At 45.2% G+C, this 15,449-nt stretch overlaps 1 protein-coding gene across 1 annotated transcript; it reads left to right on the forward strand.

Annotated features, from left to right (window-relative positions):
* The first annotated feature begins 230 nt into the window (after nt 1–230).
* LOC311136117 (cysteine-rich and transmembrane domain-containing protein 1-like) lies at nt 231–15,072 on the forward strand. The gene is made up of 3 exons (XM_084170201.1): nt 231–400; nt 1,075–1,441; nt 14,476–15,072. Exons 2-3 carry the CDS (start codon nt 1,099–1,101, stop codon nt 14,580–14,582), a joined length of 450 nt encoding a protein of 149 aa, XP_084026327.1. The 5' UTR covers nt 231–400; nt 1,075–1,098; the 3' UTR covers nt 14,583–15,072.
* Nucleotides 15,073–15,449: the final 377 nt, after the last annotated feature.

The following is a 15,449-nucleotide window of genomic DNA, read 5'->3' on the forward strand; positions in this document are numbered from 1 at the left end:
ACATCTTGTGGTCTTTATGTGAATTACAGGGGGGGGGGGGGGGCAGTTACCCAGGGGGCTAGTTACCCCCTAGTACCCTAGTAGTATTACAATTAAATAACACCAATGTGAAGTTAAAATGTGAGTGTGATCAGCAGAGAGTGAAATTACTCATGGTTGTGACGTAAGGTCATGAGAGGTGGGGGGGAAACCGAGTCAGATGATAGTAGGCGAAATCATCAGACCGGCTCAGCTGTCTCGAAGCCATCAACGCACCCATCAGCAAGTTTTCCGTTGCAGCCTGTGAAAACGGAGGAGCGCGCCAGCAAGCGACACTCGATGGATTATACAACGTAAATCAAGAAAAAGGCTGTGTTGACGCCAATCCGAACTAAAAAGGGAGAAAGAAAGCGCATTACAGGTAACAGTTCATTCAACCCGAGGTAATACTGACATTATTCACCCAGACACATTATAGGTCGTTTTAACAAGGGAAGAGTTGAAATTGTCTGCTTGATTGATTTATTCCTGAATGTTGAATTTCTACAATCTGTCTAATTAAGTAAACTAAGGAAAGTTCGAATATAACTTTGGTGCTGAAGCTGCCTACACTATAGTTTAACTTTTCTGAAACGCCAATAACTGTGAACAAATTACCCTAGAATAGTATTTTATGGATTGGAATAGCCAGCCACTGAATGGGCTCTTGGCCATATGACCCACATACATCTCCTTATTAACTGTGCCTGGAAGTGGAAAGTATTGCACATAATTCAATTCAGACCCTGGCCTTGTTCACTCATTATCATTAGACTGTTAAAATAGTTGTGCCTCCAAAGTGGAATGTCACCTCTGACTGAGTCAGTCTTTCACAGTCAGTCACAGGGCTGACATCACCCCACTCCCTCCAGCAGCAAGGCAACAAAGCTCTCATTCACTAGATTTGACTGTTTTCAGTTAAACTTAAGTGGCATGCACATTCTCCACTCCAATTACAAGACAAGGGAATCTGACAGTCAATTGTCGTGGCTTTCTCATTATGTTTCTGACATATTTATGCTTTTCTGGTTGTTTTGTGATTTCCCACATTCCTAGGGGGATTTGTCTTGCTGTCCACAGATGAATTTTGATCAGCCGCCTCCTTATGGGGGCCCTGGCACCTCTGCCCCAGGATACCCTGCCCCTACAGCACCTGGGTACTCTGCCCCCATGGCCCCTGGATACCAACCCCAGGGATACCAACCCCAAGTGTTCCCAGATCAGGGATACCCAGCCCAGGGATACCCTGCTCCGGGTTACCCACCAACAGATCCATCCTACTCTAACTTCCCCCCAGGACCCCCAGGTTTATACCAAGGGCAGCCAGGTTACCAGGGTTACCAGATGCCCCCTCAGCCACAGTTTGGATGGCAGGATACACCCCCTGGTGCACAAACGCATGGAGAGGCCCCTAAGAACACAGGTGAGATCTTGGAATTATGAAGCAGCTACGGAAATGAGTGCAAAGAGTAACCCACTGACCCACTTTTGTCTGGCTGTGTATCTGAATAGATGATTGTATACAGGGGTTAAATTGGGAATTCAGAGGTGGGGGAGCCCTATCTTGGGCAGGTTAAGCCAGGGTTGACTATAAGACTAGGGGTTAGAGATAGATAAGAGGGGAACGGCACCTCTGTACCTTCGGGCTCTGATCAGTCCCTACACCCAAACGAGGGCATTGCGTTCATCCACCTCTGGCCTGCTGGCTCCCCTTCCTCTGCGGAAGCATAGTTCCCGCTCAGCCCAGTCAAAACTGTTCGCTGCTCTGGCACCCCAATGGTGGAACAAGCTCCCTCACGACGCCAGGACAGCGGAGTCACTCACCACCTTCCGGAGGCATTTGAAACCCCACCTCTTTAAGGAATACCTGGGATAGGATAAAGTAATCCTTCTACCCCCCCCCCCCAAAATTGTAAAGTGGTTATCCCACTGGCTATAGGGTGAACGCACCAATTGGTGAGTCGCTCTGGATAAGAGCGTCTGCTAAATGACGTAAATGTGCCCTTGAGCAAGGCACTTAACCCTAATTGCTCCTGTAAGTCGCTCTGGATAAGAGCGTCTGCTAAATGACTAAAATGTAATGTAATATATAATATGCCAAGATTGGGGTTAGGGTTCTCTTTTGTTTTCGTAATGGGTTGCCAAATAATAATAAATGACTTTACCCTTCACACGATGTGATTGAGATGCTTAATATCAAAGATGTTTACAGTCACGCCACACCCTTACTGTACCCATGTGACCTGTCACTATAAAAGGTAGTGTGGCGTGACATTCTGTCTTTCTTCAAGCTCACGTTTGTGTTTTACATTACGAGATTGCTATTAATCCCCTTCGGATTACTTTCTTACGGAATTACGATTCTTCAACGGGTAGTTGATTTTAATCAAATCAAATCAAATGTTATTTGTCACATGCGCCGAATACAACAGGAGTAGACCTTACTGTGAAATGTAAGAGTTAAGAAAATAAGAGTAATAAGAGTTAAGAAAATATTTACTAAATAAAGTAACAACCAATAAAATAACAATAACGAGGCTATATACAGGGGGTACCGGTACCGAGTCAGTGTGCGGTGGTACAGGTTAGTCTAGGTAATTGAGGTAATATGTACATGTAGGTAGGGGTAAAGTGACTATGCATAGGTAATAAACAGCGAGTAGCGGCAGCATTAAAAAAGGAGACTTACAGTTAGTGAGTGCATACATTATATATTTGTATTTTTTCATACTGGCCCCCCGTGGGAATCGAACCCACAACCCATATGGCTTGGGGGTAGAAGCTGTTAAGAAGCCTTTTGGACCTAGACTTGGCGCTCCGGTACCGCTTGCGATGTGGTAGCAGAGAGAACAGTCTATGACTAGGGTGGCTGGAATCTTTGGCAATGTTTAGGGCTTTCCTCTGACACTGCCTGGTATAAAGGTCCTGGATGGCAGGAAGGTTGGCCCCAGTGATATACTGGGCCGTACACACTACCCTCTGTAGCGCCTTGCGGTCGGAGGCCGAGCAGTTGCCATACCAGGCGGTGATGCAACCAGTCAGGATGCTCTCGATGGTGCAGCTGTAGAACTTTTTGAGGATCTGAGGACCCATGCCAAATCCTTTCAGTCTCCTGAGGGGGAATAGGCGTTGTCGTGCCCTCTTCACAACTGTCTTGGTGTGTTTGGACCATGATAGTTTGTTGGTGATGTGGACACCAACTCTCCCCCTCTCTCTTATTATTGTGCCTGCCCATACAAGCTAACTTTTATTGCTTTTTGCCAAGCATTTCCATCCTTGTGTGTTAGCTAGCTAGTTAGCTCCGGGTCTATCCCATTACCTCAGAAGTTAGCTCGTAGCTAGCTAGCTAAGTTAGCCACACATACTTACCATAGTTAGCTTGTGTTGTACCTGTAGTTTGCGCTTGTTGACCCGCAGGGTCGTGCCAGTCCCCGCTTACATTTACATTTACATTTTAGTCATTTAGCAGACGCTCTTATCCAGAGCGACTTACAGTTAGTTAGTGCATACATTATTTTATTTTTCATACCCCCTGTGTGAATCGAACCCACAACCCTGACGTTGCAAACGCCATGCTCTATCAACTGAGCTACATCCCTGCCTTGACTGCCATACCAGCCCGTTGATCCAGCATTACCACTCCCTCGCTTGGAGTTTTGCTGTGATCACGGAGCTCAGTGGTGCTGTAGGCTACCGGTCCTCGCTTGACCGAGTCCACCAACGCAGAGACTGCCAGTTAGATAGCTTCATATAGGCAGGTGTTTCGAGCCCGGATACATATTTAGGCGGGAGTCTCGACCACGAAGCACGACGGGTCGGAGCCAACGGTAAGTATAACTTTTTCTTGATGCATTCGAAGCCGATACCGAGGCAATCAAAGCATATATGAGACGCACTGAAACAAAAAGCTATTTTATTTGACATTTTTCTTGGAACACGCTTCTCTTATGTGAAAATCTGTTCTTTGCACACTGATTCAGTGCTGTACACAGGATGTCATTCCACCCATGTCAGCAGTGTGAAAATCAACCAGTGGTGGAAAAAGTACCCAATTACATACTTGAGTAAAAGTAAAGATACCTTAATAGAAAATGACTCAAGTAAATGTGGAAGTCACCCAGTAAAATACTACTTAAGTAAATGTCTAAAGGTATTTGGTTTTAAATATACTTAAGTATCAAAAGTAAATGTAATTGCTAAAATATACTTAAGTATCAAAAGTAAAAGTGCATAATTGGACCATTTTCCTGTCCTGCTAATAAGCATTCAACATTTTATGAGTACTTTTGGGTGTCAGGGAAAATGTATGGAGTAAAATTTACATAATTTTCTTCAGGAATGTAGTGAAGTAAAAGTAAAATTTGTTAAAAAATATATAAATAGTAAAGTAAAGTACAGATACTCAAAAAAACTACTTATGTAGTGGCCTCCCGAGTGGCGCAGTGGTCTAAGGCACTGCATCGCAGTGCTAGCTGTGCCACTAGAGATCCTGGTTAGAATCCAGGCTCTGTCGTAGCCGGCCGCGACCGGGAGACCCATGGGGCGGCGCATAATTGGCCCAGCGTCGTCCAGGGTAGGGGAGGGAATGGCCGGCAGGGATGTAGAGCATGGCGTTTGCAACGCCAGGGTTGTGGGTTCATTTCCCATGGGGGGCCAGTATGAAAAATAAAATAATGTATGCACTCACTAACTGTAAGTCGCTCTGGATAAGTATTTTTACTGAAGTACTTTACACAACTGAAAACAACTCCCAGCCTCAGATGAGCACACACTTTGCGTTCTTTGCTTGGGAGCTGAACATGCTCAAGCGGCTGCACAGAGTAGCAGCTCTTGCACTCACTGTCAGAAATTCAAACCAAGAGCATTGAAATCTTGTTTGTGGGCTTTAGGGGTGGAGCCTCTGGATTCCCATCAGATGAGTCTGCCACACAGATCAGTGATCATTCCAAACGCTCCAGGTCTAATGACGGATCTCCCTCCCCTTGTATTTCGACGCACTGAGAAGGGCTGGAGATTAAGCCACTGGAAAGTCGTATAGCAACCATTGAGTCTGCCCTCGACCACATCCTGGCCAGGCTTCCCCCGCCGGTACCAAACCCAACCCATACCACTGAACAGAGTGTGGTTGTTGAATTGGATGGCACTGACGTACTGTCCACTAGAGCTTCCCACTCTTATGACACAGACTATGAGCGCTCTGATGAGGCTAGAGTTGTCCCACAGCTCTAGCATCATCCAGTCCCAGCCTGCCGGCCTGGCAGTGACGGTCAAATAGAAAATATCCTTGTCTGAAATGTTGAGAGGGTAAGCAGGAACCTCAACATGGTACATGCACCTACTGCCATGGCATCCACATCGAAGTTTGATTAATTCAGTTCTTCAAAGATTGAGAAATCCATCCCATTGTTCAAAGACGTCGTGTGTGAGCTCCAATGCACTTGGAGCACGCCAAATGACAGAACCCCTGCCATGCCAAGCATATGCACTCGCTTAGCTACAGTTCATGGTGCAGATGAGAATGGTTTTGGCCATTTCCTCCATATGGACAAATAATTTGCTTCGCTTGTTCTGCCTGCTTCTCTCTGTGACAGTTCAGACCAAGAGCTGCCTAATAAATGATGCAGGGCATCTGATTGCTTCCTATGCAGGAACATGACAGCACTGCTTCAGCCGCTAGTCTTAGCAATTTGGCAGCGATACTTGCCTTCTATCAGAAGGAGCTGCAGGAACGCCTCTCTGATGATGCTGAGACCATGAAAGAACTGTCTACAGTTACAGACCTGCTCATCCAATGCCTTCAGGGCAATGCTCAGATGGTTGGAAATCTTTGGCAACACTGTGTGTTGCACGGCGCCACCTATGGTTAGCGCAGGCCAAGCTCCCCGGCAAAGAGAAGGTTCCGCTCCTAGGTGTAACCATATCACCTGGCCAGACATTTGGCCCAGCAGCGGCACACCACCTCCAAGTTTCTAAGGAGGACAGAGAAGCACAGATGGAGCTTCAGCGCCTCATTCCAAAGCCTAGAACGCATCAGCCAGCAAACCATAACCCCAGTCCCAGGGCCCCATCTGGGATGCCAAGAAACCAGGCTTGCTCCACATGCGGCCAATACAGCGCTGGTACAACAGACACAAAAGGGACAAACACAAAAAGCTGACAATTTCAATGAGTTGCTGGAGAGCAATACAATGGTGGCGCCTAGCACTTCAAACTCCCAGTGGAGTTCTCTTAGGCCCAGTTCACAACCGGGTGACTTTGACCACAGACGCCTCCCTACAGTGATGGGGAACAGTCTTGAACCAGTCAGGGGTCCATGGTGTATGGTCAGCACCATGGACAACAGCTCACATCAACATACTGGAGCTCAAGGTAGTTGATCTTGCACTCCAACACTTCCTCCCAGTACGGAGAGGACAACATGTACTGATATGGACAGACAACACAACCGTGGTTGAACACATCAACCGTCAGGGCGGACTAAGGTCAATGGGACTACACCAGGTAGCAAGGGCGCTACTGCTTTGGGCAAACAGACACCTTACATCCTTCAGAGCAATACACCTGCTGGGGGTGGAGAATCAGGCAGCAGACCTTCTCTCCAGAGGAGGCCCTCTTCCTTCAGACTGGACGATACATCCCACAGTAGTGGAGATGATCTGGGCGTGATTCGAAAGGGCCATTGCCGATCTGTTCGCATAGCAAGACTCAACCCATAGTCTTATGTGGTTCTCCATAAAGGGTCCAGCAGCCCCACTCGGGGTTGATGCCCTGTCATACAACAGCCAAGGGAGCTGCTGTATGCGTTTCCACCAATTCCCTTACTCCATCAGGTCTTGAGGAAGATCAGTCTCGAGAGCGCGTCAGTTCTACTAGTTGATCCACATTGGCCACAGCATCACTGGTTTTTAGATCTTGTACAGCTAACAACCTCCCAACCATGGGAACTCCCTCTTCGAGCGGACCTCCTGTCACAAGCAAATGGCAAGCTTTGACACCCCAAACCCAGCACACTGAAGTTGTGGATGTGGCACCTGAACGTGACCGCCTTGTAGATGCAGGGTTGCCCTCTTTGTTAATTAATAAAATTCAGGCAGGCAGGGCATCCTCTATGCGAAACCTGTATTCCTACAAGTGGAATGTGTTCAGGAAGTGGTGTGCCGGCCATGCAGAATTGCCATCTTCCTGCCCAATTTCTGTCATTTTGACTTTCCTCCAGGAGCTTATGGTTGCAGGGAAGTCCCCATCTACATTGAAAGTGTATATGGCAGCCATCTCTATGGGTCATGACCAGATTGCGGGTGCATTACTAGGGGCACACCCTCTATCGCAATTCATGAAAGGTGTCCTCAGGCTACGGCCCCCCAAGGCTCCTTCAGTACCCTCATGGGAGTTAGATGTTGTCTTACGATCACTTATGAGCCCACCATTTGAGCCCCTGTCTTCACTTGAGCTATGGGAGCTCTCAGTTAAGTCTGGTTTTCTATTGGCTATTGTTTCAGCCAAGCGTGTTGGAGAATTACATGCGATTTCTACCCATCCTTCATGCCTCACTTTAGCAGAAGATGGCTCTAAGGCAGTGCTTTGGCCAAATCCAACATTCTTACCTAAGGTCCTTTCATCATCACATGCTAACCAGCCCTTAATCATAGCTGCATTTCACCCGCCTCCCCACTCCTCACAGGAGAGTTGTGAGTTGCATACACTTTGCCCGGTTATGGCATTGAGTGCCTATCTTGCTGCAACAAGAACTGTTTGTCAAACAAAACAGCTTTTTGTATGTTATGGCGAGAACACCAAAGGGCGCGCTGTCTTGAGGCAGAGACTGGCACATTGGATTACCAATGCAGTGTCAAAATCATATACTGCAGCAGGTAGACCAACTCCAGGCGGCAGGGGTATGGCCACTTCATGGGCCACGTTCAGAGATGCCTCTCTGGACACTATCTGTGCTGCTGCAAGTTGGGAAACACCCATTACTTTCATGAGGTACTACAGACTCAATGTTATGTCCACACCATTAGTGGGGTCTGTGGTTCTGAACACGCACACTTTCTCAACCCAGATACAGTAAGTGAGCATACTGTGAACCTTGTACATACCTATCAACCATCAGTGAGATGGATGTTCAATACAGAGGCCGTCCACTCTTGGTGCTGTCGCACCCAATTGAAGCCTGATGTTGTAAGTTCTAGCTTTCAGCTTGCTTATGTATACGGTTGTATATCACAGTTGAAATTCTGTTGGGTAATTATAATCTGTTGCATCCTGTGGTGGATACAAGGACGACCCAGTTAAATGGACTAAGTTAAATGGTGAGTTATCCCACTCTGTTGTCCAAACAACCTCTTTGGTACAGCCACTTCCGTAGGTCGTTTGCTGACCCGTTATAAAAACGAAAGAGAATGTTGGGTTACGGATGTAACCTTGGTTCTCTGAGTAGAGTAACAGGTCGCCAAACTTTCATGTTGTTCCTCCACCTCCGTGGGGTTCGAGTGAAGTAATAGACAGTATTACAGCAGGTAGCTTAGTGGTTAAGAGCGTTGTGCCAGTAACCGAAAGGTTGCTGGTTCTAATCCCCGAGCCGACTAGGTGAAACATCTGTCTGTGCCCTTGAGCAAGGCACTTAACCCTAATTGCTCATGTAAGTCGCTCTGGATAAGAGCGTCTGCTAAATGACAAAAAATGTAAAAAAATTAATAAATTTTTAAATGTCACGATACACCGCCTTTTATAGTGACAGGTCACGTGAGTACTGTGTGGCATGGCTGTAAACATCTTTGATATTTAGCATCTCAATCACATCGCATGAAAGGAAAGGAGTTCCCATAGGTCGTTTGGCGACCCGTTACTCTACTCAGAGAACCAAGGTTACATCCGTAACCCAACATTATCACAAGCTTAGGGTTAGGTTAACCCTAACCTTTTTTTATCATACTTTTATTCTACTTTTCTCTTTGGACCCGTAAGGTGCTGGCTTTCCTTTTCAGTTTTTTTTTTCTGGATCAAAATGGTTGTGGGCGTGTTGTGGCGTGACAGTGGGCGTGGCCAATGGCGTCGTCAACGACCAAAAATGTTTGAGGCCCACCTGTTGGCAGCAATGACAAAATGTTGCTGTTGTAAAGATCTTTTCTTGCAATCTATACATTTTGCCATTGGGCGGAGAGAACATTTTGCAGTTTTAAACCTAATTTCCTGCAATTCTACACATTTTACAATGGGGGCTGACATAAAAAATTACAGTTTTAAAACTAATTTCTTGCAATTCTACACAGCTTGACATGGGGCTGAGAGAACATTTGCAGTTTTAAAGCGACATTATATATACAAAAGTATGTGGACACCCCTTCAAATTAGTGGATTCGTCTATTTCAGCCACACCCATGCTGACCGGTGTATAAAATAGAGCACACAGCCATACAATCTCCATAGACAAACATTGGCAGTAGAATAGCCTTACTGAAGAGCTCAGTGACTTTCAATGTGGCACTGTCATAGGATGCCAGCTTTCCAACAAGTCAGTTCATCCAATTTCTGCCCTGGTAGAGCTGCCCCGGTCAACTGTAAATGCTGTTATTGTGAAGTGAAAACATCTAGGAGCAACAACGGCTCATCTGCGAAGTGGTAGGCCACACAAGCTCACAGAACAGGACCGCCGAGTGCTGAAGCGCGTAAAAATCATCTGTCCTCGGTTGCAACACTCACTACCGAGTTCCAAACTGCCTCTGGAAGCAACGTCAGCTCAAGAACTGTTCGTCGGGAGCTTCATTAAATGGGTTTCCATGGCCGAGCAGCCGCACACAAGCCTAAGATCACAATGCGCAAGGCCAAGGACTCTGGAGCAGTGGAAACGCGTTCTCTGGAGTGATGAATCATGCTTCACCATCTGGCAGTGCGACGGACAAATCTGGGTTTGGCGGATGCCAGTAGAACACTACCTGCCCGAATGCATAGTGCCAACTGTAAAGTTTAGTGGAGGAGGAATAATGGTCTGGGGCTGTATTTCATGGTTTGGGCTAGGCCCCTTAGTTCCAGTGAAGGGAAATCTTAACGCTACAGCATACAATGACATTCTAGGCGATTCTGTGCATCCAAGTTTGTGGCAATAGTTGGGGGAAGGCCCTTTCCTGTTTCAGCATGACAATGCCCCCATGCACAAAGCAAGGTCCATACAGAAATGGTTTGTCAAGATCGGTGTGGAAGAACTTGACTGGCCTGCAAAGAGACCTGACCTCAACCCCATCGAACACCTTTGGGATGAATTGGAACGCCGACTGCGAGCCAGGCTTAATCACCCAACATCAGTGCCTGACCTCACTAATGCTCTTGTTCCTGAATGGAAGCAAGTCCCCACAGCAATGTTCCAACATCTTGTGGAAAGCCTTCCCAGAAGAGTGGAGCAGCAAAGGGGGGACCAACTCCATATTAATGACCATGATTTTGTAATGAGATGTTCGACGAGCAGGTGTCCACATACTTTTGGTAATGTAGTGTAATTTCCTTAAATGTTACACATTTTGCCATGACTTATGCTATCTGAGTTACTCAAACATTATAACAAAATCAAGAAAGGGGATAACTAGTCAGTTGCACATCCAAAATGTTTCTTCTGCATTTAACCCAACCCCTCTGAATCAGAGAGGTGCGGGGGCTGACTTAATCGATGTCCAAGTCATCGGCGCCCAGGGCCCCATACCATGACAAAAATAAGGGCCCCGTACCATGACAAAAATAAGGCCCCATACCATGACAAAAATAAGGCCCCATACCATGACAAAAATAAGGCCCCATACCATGACAAAAATAAGGCCCATACCATGACAAAAATAAGGGCCCCAAACCATGACAAAAATAAGGGCCCCATACCATGACAAAAATAAGGGCCCCATACCATGACAAAAATAAGGCCCATACCATGACAAAAATAAGGCCCCATACATGACAAAAATAAGGGCCCCATACCATGACAAAAATAAGGGCCCCATACCATGACAAAAATAAGGGCCCCATACCATGAAAAAAATGATCCTGAATGCATCATTTTGGGGAATTTTAGACTGTCTAGCTTTTATTTTGGTGATTGTTAGTACTCAAAGATGATCTCATAAAAAAATATATAGGCCCATTATCTTCTCTACGTTCTTTACATTGAGTGTACGAAACATTAGGAACACCTGCTCTTTCCATGACATAGACTGACCAGGTGAAAGCTATGATCCCTTATTGATTTCACTTGTTAATCAGTGTAGTATCCACTTCAATCAGAGTAGATGGAGAGGAGACAGGTTAAAGAAGGATTTTTAAGCCTTGATACAATCGAGACATGGATTGTGTATGTGTGCCAATCAGAGGATGGATTGGCAAGACAAACATTTTTTGTGCCTTTTGAACGAGGTATGGTAGTAGGTGCCAGGCGCACTGGTTTGTGCCAAGAACTGTAACGCTGCAAGGTTTTTCAAGCTCAACAGTTTCCGTGTGTATCAAGAATGGTCTTCCACCCAAAGGACATCCAGCCAACGTGACACAACTGTTGGAAGCATTGGAGTCAACATGGGCCGGCATCCCTGTGGAATGCTTTCGACACCTTGTAGAGTCCATGCCCTGGCGAATTGAGGCTGTTCTGAGGGCAAAAGAGGGGGCAACTCAATATTTGGAAGGTGTTGCTAATGTTTGGTATACTCAGTGTATATTTTGTTTTAGTTCTTTAAGTTTACACTGAAAAAGGTTTTCCATCCCGAAAAAGATTGTCTAATTTCTAGTCTCTGTTTGGATTTAGGCGGCCCATAAAATAAATATTAGGCGGCTCACCCAATACTTTTCTATTCAGAAAAACCCTGCCTTTGACCCAAGGTGCAGGAGCCTGGTTTTGTGAAGCTGAGGCACAACTTAACCACTGCCTGTACATAGTATGAAGAAAAAAATATATATATGTATGCACTCACTAACTGTAAGTTCTGCACCTCAACTAGTCATCAAGAATAATGAAAGCAAGCATTATCCTTTCTATAAAAATAGTTGATTTATGCATACAGTGGGGGAAAAAAGTATTTAGTCAGCCACCAATTGTGCAAGTTCTCCCACTTAAAAAGATGAGAGGCCTGTAATTTTCATCATAGGTACACGTCAACTATGACAGACAAAATGAGAAAAAAAAATCCAGAAAATCACATTGTAGGATTTTTTATGAATTTATTTGCAAATGATGGTGGAAAATAAGTATTTGGTCAATAACAAAAGTTTCTCAATACTTTGTTATATACCCTTTGTTGGCAATGACACAGGTCAAACGTTTTCTGTAAGTCTTCACAAGGTTTTCACACACTGTTGCTGGTATTTTGGCCCATTCCTCCATGCAGATCTCCTCTAGAGCAGTGATGTTTTGGGGCTGTCGCTGGGCAACACAGACTTTCAACTCCCTCCAAAGATTTTCTATGGGGTTGAGATCTGGAGACTGGCTAGGCCACTCCAGGACCTTGAAATGCTTCTTACGAAGCCACTCCTTCGTTGCCCGGGCGGTGTGTTTGGGATCATTGTCATGCTGAAAGACCCAGCCACGTTTCATCTTCAATGCCCTTGCTGATGGAAGGAGGTTTTCACTCAAAATCTCACGATACATGGCCCCATTCATTCTTTCCTTTACACGGATCAGAATTCCTGGTCCCTTTGCAGAAAAACAGCCCCAAAGCATGATGTTTCCACCCCCATGCTTCACAGTAGGTATGGTGTTCTTTGGATGCAACTCAGCATTCTTTGTCCTCCAAACACGACGAGTTGAGTTTTTACCAAAAAGTTCTATTTTGGTTTCATCTGACCATATGACATTCTCCCAATCCTCTTCTGGATCATCCAAATGCACTCTAGCAAACTTCAGACGGGCCTGGACATGTACTGGCTTAAGCAGGGGGACACGTCTGGCACTGCAGGATTTGAGTCCCTGGCAGCGTAGTGTGTTACTGATGGTAGGCTTTGTTACTTTGGTCCCAGCTCTCTGCAGGTCATTCACTAGGTCCCCCTGTGTGGTTCTGGGATTCTTGTGATCATTTTGACCCCACGGGGTGAGATCTTGCGTGGAGCCCCAGATCGAGGGAGATTATCAGTGGTCTTGTATGTCTTCCATTTCCTAATAATTGCTCCCACAGTTGATTTCTTCAAACCAAGCTGCTTACCTATTGCAGATTCAGTCTTCCCAGCCTGGTGCAGGTCTACAATTTTGTTTCTGGTGTCCTTTGACAGCTCTTTGGTCTTGGCCATAGTGGAGTTTGGAGTGTGACTGTTTGAGGTTGTGGACAGGTGTATTTTATACTGATAACAAGTTCAAACAGGTGCCATTAATACAGGTAACGAGTGGAGGACAGAGGAGCCTCTTAAAGAAGAAGTTACAGGTCTGTGAGAGCCAGAAATCTTGCTTGTTTGTAGGTGACCAAATACCTATGTTCCACCATAATTTGCAAATAAATTCATAAAAAATCCTACAATGTGATTTTCTGGAAAAAATAATCTCAATTTGTCTGTCATAGTTGACGTGTACCTATGATGAAAATTACAGGCCTCTCTCATATTTTTAAGTGGGAGAACTTGCACAATTGGTGGCTGACTAAATACTTTTTTCCACCACTGTATGCATAAATCAACTATTTTTATAGAAAGGATAATGCTTGCTTTCATTATTCTTGATGACTAGTTGAGGTGCAGAACTGTCAGTGATATTTGTAGAGTAGGCCAGTACAACTCAATGAACACTAATATATAATTTTCCCAGCATGGAGACAGTCTGGGCCAGGCAATCTCTGGCTTTGTGATGAGGCCAAAGTGATTAAATGGCTTTGAATGCTCATAGGCATGAAATTCAACTTAATCCCGCCACCCATTGAAGGGATATGACACTAATGGCAGAACTGCTGGCTTGATCCATTTTCCTTCGGTCCCTGCCTCTGACAGTGGTCACCCATAATCAATGGAGTTCCACTCAGTGAGTCTGATCAGACCCCAGGGGCATCCAATTCCAGCTCCCAGTCTAAACCCATCTCTCTCTTGCTGGAAGTGAGGGTTTGTGGGTCTGCACATTGACTTTACTAGTGCCTGGACAGTAATACGAATTCATGTCTGATAGTTAATGAGTGTCGTAACATGGAGTGGCCTAGCTCTTGCCAATTACTGGTGTAAGTGTGTAAATAATGGACACAAGCTTTTTGTTTTTCCCAACATTATGAACATGCATGTGTGTCAGTGGAGGCTGCTGAGGGGAGGATGGCTCATAATAATGGCTGGAACGGAATCAATGGAATGGCATGGAACACCTGGAAACCATGTGTTTGATGTATTTAATAACATTCCACTCCAGCCATTACCACGAGCCTGTCCTCCCCAATTAAGGTGCCACCAACCTCCTGTGATGTGTGTAGATAAGAGGGACTGGGAATACAGCATTGAATAACTTCTCTTTGTCTTCGGCTCTATCAGTGTATGTGGTGGAGGACAGGAGTCGAGATGGCGGAGGGGAGCACGCCTGTCTCACGGCCTGTTGGACGGCCCTGTGCTGCTGCTGTTTGTGGGACATGATGACCTGATCACTGAGCCTGACGAGACGAGACGACCTCACCATGTCCTCCCCAGAGAAATCTACCACGGTGTAAAACCGTCTGGAAGTTTTAACTGATCTTTTACTTCCTGTCTCGTTGTCTTATTTGTTGTAACTTTATTATGCTTGCTAAATTATTGCACACATTACTTTGTACATCATACGCCAACTAAAAACCTAGCCTGAACACTCAAAGTACTAAAGCTAACTTTCGTTTTTTTAAATATTGACACGTCTTCACCGAAGAAAAATGTATACTTAAAAAAAAAATCTGTTTAATTATTAACAGTTTATATTGAATTATATTTGTTTGTTTTTCATATTGAAGATGTTGGAAAATTAAGTTTCTCTTTCATCCCCTCCTTTTAAATATTTGCTTTTCATGGTAAAGAACTAGACTGAACAAAAATATAAACGCAACATGTAAAGTGTTGGTCCCATGCTTCATGAGCTGAAATAAAAGATCCCCGAAATTTTCCATACACACAAAAAGCTTATTTCTCTCAAATGTTGTGCACAAATTTGTTTACATCCCTGTTAGTGAGCATTTCTCATTTGCCAAGATAATCCATCCACCTGACAGGTTTGGCATATCAAGAAGCTGATTAAACAGCATGATCATTACACAGGTCCTCCTTGTGCTGGGGACAATAAAAGGCCACTCTAAAATGTGCAGTTTTGTCACAACACAATGCCACAGATATCAAGTTTTGAGGGAGCATGCAATTGGCATGCTGACTGCAGGAATGTCCACCAGAGAACTGAATGTTAATTTCTCTACCATAAGCCGCCTCCAATATTGTTTTAGAGAATTTGGCAGTACATCCAACCAGCCTCACAACCGCAGACCACGTGT

This window comes from Coregonus lavaretus, assembly GCF_964263955.1.
Source record: "Coregonus lavaretus genome assembly, chromosome: 10".
Taxonomy (NCBI): domain Eukaryota; kingdom Metazoa; phylum Chordata; class Actinopteri; order Salmoniformes; family Salmonidae; genus Coregonus; species Coregonus lavaretus.